We start from the raw sequence: 9,975 nt of genomic DNA on the forward strand, positions 1-9,975 counted from the left end.
TTTCTTTCACAGAACCCCAAACCTTTATTCACCACAGCTTGCTCACATCGATACATGTGTTAAGGGACAAAAGCACATGAACAGGAGAAAGGATGCAGAACGAAGCTCTGTGACCTGGGGATGTCTTGAATGGCTCAAATCCCCTGCTTTTCACACAAGAGCACTGATACACCCCCTGTGGTCCACCCATGTCTCTGTAGACACAAACACACACTTACACGCAGGCGCATACACACACACACACACACACTTGGCTAAGGATGATGATGTAAGGTAACCTTCTTCTGAGATCCTGGTAGGTATCTATGGCTATGACTACAGAGTTTCTCTATGGCATGTTTTGATTAGAATGAGAGAACCACTAAAGAAAGGAAAATAGTGAGATCGACTGGATAAACGTGGCACCGGAATGGCACGTATGTCACATCACATAATCGAGTACTGTGAATGAAGAATTTAGCAAGCTCCCCCCTGAGCAGGACGTCATCTTTTGCTAAATTGCACGTGCATTTATTCATGTATGTATGTGTGTGTCCTTGCGTGAGTATACGTGTGTCCATAAATACATTGCGTCTGTGGTGATCCGACAATGTGCGTGATGTGATGCGACTACGTACGTTCTTCACACTCACATACACACACAGAAAATCATGGCCATTTTTGGGGTCGAAGAGGTAAAACCGCTAAATGTCAGCTAGCCAGCAAATTCACAAACACCAAAGCCTGTTACAAGAGAAACTGCAGCAGATTGGAGAGATAGAGTGAGGAGAAATGAATACATCCATTGATAAATAGAGAGAAAACTATAAAATGGCACAATGCAATACTTTTGTCGCCTCATATATATAAAACAAAAAAAGGAAGTATTTACAAAAAAAAAAAAAGAGAGAGAAAAATTTATACCCACTTTGATTTTTTTGAATTCGAGCAAAAAACATTCTTGTTTAGGGAGCAGTGAGATGCATGTTGTTTCTGTTTTTTATTTTATTTTTATTATTATTATTTCACTTACTTTTTGCGAGGGAAACTGGGGATAGGGTATGTGCTGTTGGTGCAGACTGGGGTTTGTCCTTCTCCTTCGGGGTAGGAAGTGTGGAGTGTATGTGGTGTGTGAGTGTATGAGACTCTTTCTCTACGTAGGACTAGGTAATAGGGAGAGAGGGTCTCTGACTTGGTCAGATGGGTGTTAGGGGGGAGGGGGGGAGCATTTTAGAACTGGAGATCTTCATCTGCGCTCAACTCATCCCGCAGTTCCTTGTTCCTGCGCACCACCTGGGCATGTCTCTCCTGTATACACATAGAACCACAAATTACACATTATATTACACTTTATGATCCAGGTGTCATATTTCTTTACTCTCCTACACTCTATTTAATATAGGTAACCCCCCTTTCTCTCTCTCTCTCTCTCTCTCTCTCTCTCTCTCTCTCTCTCTCTCTCTATATATATATATATATATATATATATATATATATATATATATATATATAGTATAAATTATAGGGGTGTAAGGGTACACGTATTTGTAGCGAAATTATTTGGTACTGGGCTTTCAGTTCGGTGCACACATCCGAATGCAATCCTTTTTACGTACGGAGCATAAGTAAAATCTGAGTTCCCTCAGGAACTGTCGGGAAACCACCAGCCACACCTCTGGCTCTAACTCTCACTCAGCCGCTCCCTGCTCTAAATCACCTACACCTGTTCCCCATTACCTTTCCCCTTTATAAGGTCCCGATTCCACCTCACTCGCTACCGGACTTCCGACCACCAGTATTCCCCATACTTCCATGCTACTGGCTCCGCTTCGGAGGAAGTACTCAAGATAGGATTGCCTTTAACGGTTCACATTATCCCTGGACTACCCGCATTCCGGACTCTACCCGCATTCCGAATCCTACCCGCATTCCGAATCCTACCCGCATTCTAGACTCTACCCGCATTACGGATTCTACCCACATTACGGATTCCACCCGCATTAGGAATTGCACCCGCATTCCGAATCCCACCCGCATTATGGATTATACCCGCATACCGGACCCTACCCGCATTACGGATTATACCCGCTCTCCGGTTCGTATTTATCCTCAAGGCTCTGCCTTGTATATGCAGACAAATAGTGTTTAGACTATTTGTCGGAGGAATTTAATATAAAATATAAATTATATATTTTCCTGTCACCGATAGACAAATAGTGTTTAGACTATTTGTCGGAGGAATTTAATATAAAATATAAATTATATATTTTCCTGTCACCGATAAACAAATAGTGTTTAGACTATTTGTCTATCGGTGACAGGAAAATATATAATTTATATTTTATATTAAATGGTACCAAATTACCCAAATAGGCTTGAACAAGTGTAAAATAAATTTTTTTAATTAAATTGTTCTATTTCTTATTTCATTTAATTCATTTAATTTGTGGCAATTTAATTGATTACTCAAAAGTATATTGCATTCATTTGATTTATTCCATTTTATTTTCATAAAATGAAAAATATAATTTTATATAATAGTCAAATAAGCAGGCATTTTATTTTAAATTGTTTTAAAAATGTAAATTGTTGTTCACAAATTTTAATAATAAACAAGCAGTTTTATGTACCGAAACTGAACCAAACTGGTAAAACCAGTTACGTTGCACCCCATATATATATATATATTTACACTGCTAATGCTAAAGTATAGTAGCATCTGCAAATCTTCAAACAGGGATATAAAATTCATTTTTTATTTTAAAATATGTATTATACATTTAATATTTTATATTAAATGTTATTTTTGCTTCAAACTGCCTTCTTGTAGAAAGTCATAGATTCACAACTGCAGCAAGCTCCATTTCATTGTGGAACACACTCTTTGGTTTGCTTAGCTTTTAGCTCTGACCCCCTTTTCCAACATCCACAGCCAACAGACGAGATGTGCTCATGTTGCTGGAATCTAAATCATCACTGTGTCCTAATATGTAATAAACCGCTGTCCTTGCCAGTGTCCTAACATGTGTACTCAATATACTGAGTCACGACCTAGGAAGTAGGAATCTAATTGAGATGCACCCTCTTATTCAATCATACTTTGTGAAGTATACACCTAGTTTATCTGTGTTTTTGTAATGTTACCGCACCTGTTTGTGTGCCACAGATTTTAGTTTGACCGGTATTTCGTTCTGTTTTTTTGTATTTGTACAGTAGTCCCTGACTTACGATGGAGATGCGTTCTGATGACCACATCGTAACATTAAAATATTGTAGGCCGAGACATGGCCTAGCCTACCCAGGAGTCTTAAAAAAGGGTGATCAGTATGGGGTAGTGTCAGGGTTTTACCCTTTGTGTTACATTTCCAGTTTCACTTTCTCTGCACCTGGGCTGACCATCGCTACTGTGGCGCCACACTGAAGGGTTCGAGCCCCTGATAAAGTAATATACTATAATTTAACAAATTACAACAGAAAAATTTACAGTAGCGTAGTATATTAATATATAAACTATACAGTATATATGTTTGTGGAGGGAGGAGCATACGCTGCTGCATTTGTACCCGAAACGTCAAATCTTTTTCACATTTTGTCATATCACCATCATAACTTGGGGGCCATCTGTATATCCTGTACTAATGGCCTACATAAGCATGTTAATTGCTTAAAATGAGGCTGCAGGTGTGTCTGTCTTTACCTTTATTACATGCCAGAAATAACTTGATTACATTTCAAAATGACTTGGTAATAGTTCAATGCAATAAGATTTGATTATGCAAGAAACAAAACAATATGAGGAACACATTATAGAACTGCTATTATAATAACAGTGGTGTGGTGCGCTGAAGACAAAACTGATGTTTACTGTTTTTCAATACGAGCATATCCAAAATCTTTATTTCTTCTTATACCCCTCATGCCAAGGATTATAATATTTACCTTAGTAATGAGCAACATATACTCTTTAAAATTTATAAAGAGTTTATAGTAATATTGGCTAATATTGGCTATTTCCACACCAGTTTCTATTTTCTTTTATTTTACTTGATGTTAATAAGACAAAAATATCTTCTGCATTGATTAAAGAAAATCAATGTATGCAACAATCCCATCCTTAATCTTGTTTTCCATTGGGATCATGTACATACAATCATTTTTTGCATGAGTCTATGTTAAAGAAAAAGACAACCTAAAAAACCTTTATACAATTTAAATAATATGTGGCCAGACATTTTTGGTTTACGATGGCTGAACATGATATTTAGTGCGTTCCTGTGCAAACCCTGCTTTAGGAGCCTCTAAATAAAATCATACTGCAGCTCAATAACTTTTTAAAATGTATTTTATTCCAAATAAATCTAATTCTTTCTCTTATCCAGGCAGGTGCGTTTTGTTTTAAGTTTTTAGTTTTTTTCCTGAACGAAATACTCACCCTCTCCTGAAGACGCTCAAGCATAGCTATGAGCAGAGCCTCGCGGTTCTTGATGTTGTGCTCCATCTTCATGGTGAGTTTCTCCTCTGCCATCTTGCTGAAGTTGCTGTTTTCCTCCATGGCCTTGAGAAGCACATCGCGCTCGTGCTCACGCTTCTCAGCCAGAGCCTTAAGCACCTGAATCTCCTGAGACTGCAGACAGAAAGGGAAAAGGAAAATCGAGGGGCGAATGGAGAGAGAAAAGCTAGATATACAGTTGAATGATGTCTGGCTACTCAGTTCCTACCAGAAAGTTCTGATCAATGACTAAGCAGAAACTGTTATAACAAAAGAATCAATGACGGTTCGCATAAATCAATACGTATTTCAGGTCCAGAATGCGGCTTAGGGTATTAGCGATAAATGATTCAGTTCTCACTAAAGAAAAGCAATTTTTGGAATGAACAGAATGCAGCAGATGTGTCACTCACTTTCCTTCGATCCTCAGCTGCCTCCAGCTTCTTTTGAATGTCTTCCAGAGAAACGTCCCTCTTCTTGGGAGGAGCGGTGATGCTGTAACCCAGCTCAGTAGTGGGGGATGGTGTTTTCAGGATCACTTCGAAGGCTTGTCCAGAGGCTCGCTTATTAATGGGCGTGACCTTCATGTCTGTGCACAGACCAGGCACAGCAAAACATATGGGCAACAAGCAAATCAGACACATGTATCAATTAAACAACATTAGAAAACAATCTAATGCAGCTTTGAGACACTTATTCACCTGGATAAAATGTCACTGAGTTTTTATTTTCGTATGCAGACCCCAAGCTATCTGATAACTTAGAATTAACATAACTTTTTCATTTCCTACCTTCAAACTCGCCCATCATCTTGTTCCGGGCCTCTGGGTACAAGCAGGAGCAGATAAAGGAGACAAGTGGCAGCTCCTTCATCTTCTCTTTGTAAGCTGCAGCAAAAAACACATCAAATAAGCCCTTGGCCCAGATCTGTTATCTGTAATTCCAGCGAATATATGCAAAATGGGAATGGGTTTTCAATTGGGACAAAAAACATCATCACAGCAAACTCTCACAGGGCTGAATTAGCAGCAGCATTGTTTCCAATTATGTGCGCAGTTTTTATAGCCGAGGAAGAGGCTTGATATCGTCGAAAGGTCCGGGATTTCAAACAAGCATATTCCCCATAGGCTTCCACCTCCTGGACGTATGTTAAATAATTTATTTACTCAGCAGGCATCCAACTGCATGACTCCACTCTGATTCTTTTTTTTTTTTAGATTTAATTTTGCAAGTTGGCAGGATGATAACCTACATAATGACTCTTATCTAGTTCATTAGTTTTGCTGAGCTGTTAGAATTTGTGTAGGTCTGTGTGGGATGATATTGATATTACACATTACAGGAACTCGGCATCTTCCCTACAGATGAGTATCAGCTGATAAATCTGTCTTCGGACATGTTTTTGGTTTTGAATTTGTATCAATATATCTCTCTTTTCTCATTCCATTGCCCTTCCTCAGCACCCTGTCCCTTTGCTCTATTCATTTCCAGAACTTTCCAGTATACTCTTATCACCATGATAACCCCTCACACTGAAGAAACAGAGGTCAGATGAAACAAAGACATGGAAGCAGATGGTTAATGCCACAGGCAGGCAAATGAAAGCAGTCCGCTTTTGGTGGTGTGTGAGCCCTAATTTGTAATTACCAGAGTGAACCATTTGAGTGAGGAGAGCAATGGTGGGGGTTTGGTGCCAGAATACGAAGCACGCATACTGAGCAATCAGGCAAGTGAAGTCACCACGCCTCTTTCTGGACTGTCTAAGCAACAATGAAGCATTTAATTTAGGTCTTCTGATCTGGAGGTCAAAAAGGGAACCCCAGACAGGCCAAACGTCTGTGCTCAGTAAAATCTGTTGAGATTTACTGAGCTTCACTTAGTGAATGCCAAGACAACTGGCAAATCATCATGAGGAGACCACACCCATACCCTGACCACTGGGCCATAAAAACAAGGTTTTTCTATTTTTGAAAGAATAGATCAGCGCACAGATATCAGAGACGACCTGCGATTGCATGCTAGGAATGCAATAAATATGGATTTAATGCCAAATACAAAGTGACATAAAAAGCACAATGGCCGACGCGGAAAACGTCAAACAGTGAAGGGAATGGCTGTCTTTGTGTGGCACATGCAGATAATGAATCAGCTTGACCAATTTAGACATCAATAATCTGACCCTCCCCACATACACCCTGTGTTCTGCAGACATATAACCATTAAGAATGCCAGTATACTGGAGCATACTGTTTTATATTTCCTGTGGCACTATAAACACAGAATGAGCATCAGAGGTGCATTTTAGAAGGAGACTTCAAAGCAAAGCATCTTACAAAAGCTTGATCAGACATATTAGTGTCTACGCATTTATAACTATTCAGGGTGATGGACATGCTGGTGAATTTGTAACCTTGAAATAATCCTGTTTAATTGTATAGATTTGGGTTAGATCTCTTTAACCTAACGTAATGGAATCAAAACCGGACTCCGCTTATAAATACATGAGAACTATGACACTTAGAATTTCTAAATAATGCAATTTAGGCTATGTAACTGGCAAATAAACTATATATATATATATATATATATATATATATATATATATATTTATTTATTTATTTATTTATTTTGTGCACTTTAGTGTCAACGATCCAAGACGTGTAATCAGTTGCATAATTCCTCCATAAAGTTTCAAAGACATGGCAGATTTAGTAAAAATACCTACACCAAGCTAATCTTCTAAATCAACATTTGATTCATTAACTATGTATGATCTTCAACCTCTCAGAGTGATCAGAGGTCTTCTTTCAGAAGTTGCAGATGTCTCTGCGACACACGTAAAATATGCAAACTCTTTTTTTTAGAGCAGAATACAACTAAAATCATTATGATGCTGTGTGATGAAAGTAAATTACGAGCTTTTTCTACAGTGTTGCAGCTGAATGTGCTTCATCAGCTGTGCAGGCGAAAGAAGAAGCCCTCTGCAATTTTTTACAACCTTCACATTTATTACTGTATTACACTGCAGCTCATCCCCAGGCTAGGTTTTGTGGTGGCTTATTACATTATTATTCATTTCCAAGTCATCATTTCTAAAAGCAATACGATGCCTGGAAATTATGCATAAACCTCTGATGATATCTACCACCAGGGTTTTAAATGTTACAGCAACTGATTGTCACGCCCTGTTTCATTAGTAATAATGACCTACAAAAATAGAAGAAAAAAAAACTCTGTAATGTTTGTGCTTCGAGATACACATTAAAGAACCTTATTAGGACTTTAGATGTCCAAATGAGGACTAGACTTTGTTTTCTGTGAAGTAATAGCTGAACATAAATCAATCTCCGATGTTTTAATAAAAGGAAAATCATTGTCACTTTATTGGCGCATTTCTGGGCAATACTTTAGATCACATTTTTAAACAATGCAAGAAAATTGTTGTCTTTCCATTTTCTTTACAGATATCTAGGATATAGTTTTGAGCTGAACCATCACTTTAAAGCCACACAATGAGAATTGCAACGATTTCCCAAACATCATAATTTTCCTGTTTTGGGTGGCAATAGATGAATCTGATCTAGCGAGCAGGCCACATCCCCAGCATCCACCCATCATGACTCAATGATGGCAGCGCCTGATCAGCCTAACAATACTCAGCCAAAAATTGTAAAGCCATAAAACATGTATATGTGTGACTCGACTTCAAAGCACATTTCCTTGACAGTCCTTTCTGATCGCAAGCATGCGTCTGTCTATCCAGCCATGAATCATGGCTCCAGACAGAGTCTGAAATCCATGCACATGAAAAAAACTGCTCATAAATAAATCATGTAAATCGCCGATTTCTTGGAGGGTTCAATGCCTTTTTGTTTAATGCATGTAAAATCCAGGTGTCAGTTTTAACGTCATTGCACATATGCGCTTATATCTAAGAAAATATTCGGGTTATGAGACCGAATAAATCGGATGTAGTCCGTAACAAAATGTCGGCGTGCCACCACAAATTCGCCATGTCGGGCATTAAAAAGCGACAGGATGAGAATTCGGTTCTGACAGCAACACATCCGGTTAAATCTTTTTTTATTGTATTTTTGTTGTTGTTGTTGCAGAAAACAGTAGGTGAACAAATAAAAACGGATCTAAAAGAGCATGTGTTGGTTTCTAAGAGGGAGCTGTCCAGCATTGTGCAGCTGAAGTCGATCATAACCGAAGAGCGTGATCTTGGGTGGGGTCCCTTCTGCATCATGCTGGAAAAAGAAGCCTGAGATGGGCAGGTGCGGCAGCAGAAACAGCCTCCAAGACCCGCATTTTCACGCATTTTCACGCATTTATTTTTTCCAAACAATCATACCAAAGCATGCATGAAGCAATTTTATCTCTCGAATCGATCACTGACGCACAAAAGACTCACACAAAAGACGCAGGTGACATCTAAACATTCATCAGCATTATTATTGATATTATGTATCATCATTTTTTTATTATTATTATTATTTGCAACAGTATTATTTATTATTGTGTAGCCTATGGGAGGATGCGAATCTAGATGTAGCCAATACAGGATTTTTTTCTGTGCAAACAGGGTGTCGTCTCGCCGCCTGGAGCATTTCATACATCATCAACCCACAAAAATATCAAATTGGTTTTCAAAGCAGTTAGATTGACTTACCGACTGCGGTTTTGGCCATGGCTGCGGTGGTACTTGGTGTTTTAGCGGAGAGGAGCTGTAGTTCCGGACGGTGTGGAGAGACTGGGCTGCTCTGTAAGGCACTGAGTCAGCAGAACAACGCTCTGAGACGGAGAAGACCGGAGACCGACAGCTCGAGAATATTAACACACGGCCGCGCGCTCCCGGTATAATGGGCGCGCGCTTGAATATGGCGCGCCAAATAGTTCATAAGTGACTTTTCCTCTCAATGGAATCCACATGAATGAATCCATGAAAAAAGTTCTCAATGCATTTACACTATAAAAACTCTGCTATATATATATATATATATATATATATATATATATATATATATATATATATATATATATATATATATATATATATATATATGATCTTACAGGAGCTCTGACGAAAACAATCATTCAATTCAACAAATAATACGACAAACTAAAATTTGTCATTAAAATAAAATAAAAAATGCGACTCTATAAAACCAGGAAGATTTAAAGGGTAGATGATTGCACTGCGGTGGCTGAGCTGCATTATAGGAAGTTTGAGCACATGGCAAGAACTTTTTTGGTCGTTATTTCTGCATTTTATCTCTGCAAGCTTTGGAACTTATTGTGTTTTGTGGGTGTCACAATATGTTGATATGCTTTAGATACGTGGTAAAGTCTGAGTGACATTGAGTTGTGCAATTATTCAAAGTATGCTCATGAGGACATAGTGAATATGGCGGGATTTTTTGTGGCCTGCAAAAATATTTACGCATATAACTAAAATACTGATACTTGAGGGTAAAATGGAGGGTGTAAAAATTGTTCAATGTTCT

The 9,975-nt window shown here is 38.5% G+C and overlaps 1 protein-coding gene across 1 annotated transcript; it reads right to left on the reverse strand.

Moving 5' to 3' along the window:
- On the reverse strand, positions 1-9,369 carry stmn2b (stathmin 2b). Its single transcript, XM_083523848.1, has 5 exons — positions 9,141-9,369; positions 5,260-5,355; positions 4,882-5,057; positions 4,412-4,603; positions 1-1,287 (listed from the first exon to the last, which is right to left on the reverse strand). Exons 1-5 carry the CDS (start codon positions 9,157-9,159, stop codon positions 1,210-1,212), a joined length of 561 nt encoding a protein of 186 aa, XP_083379974.1. The 5' UTR covers positions 9,160-9,369; the 3' UTR covers positions 1-1,209.
- Between the last annotated feature and the right edge of the window lie 606 nt (positions 9,370-9,975).

The sequence above is a fragment of the Silurus aristotelis genome, assembly GCF_946808225.1.
Source record: "Silurus aristotelis genome assembly, chromosome: 21".
NCBI classification, from domain to species: Eukaryota; Metazoa; Chordata; class Actinopteri; order Siluriformes; family Siluridae; genus Silurus; species Silurus aristotelis.

Excerpts from the sequence above, each read along its gene's own strand:
- stmn2b (XM_083523848.1), bottom strand. Across the intron at positions 5,058-5,259 it reads GATGATGGGCGAGTTTGAAG|ACATGAAGGTCACGCCCATT; the intron begins GTAGGAAATGAA and ends GTCTGTGCACAG. Across the intron at positions 4,604-4,881 it reads CAGCTGAGGATCGAAGGAAA|TCTCAGGAGATTCAGGTGCT; the intron begins GTGAGTGACACA and ends TTCTGTCTGCAG.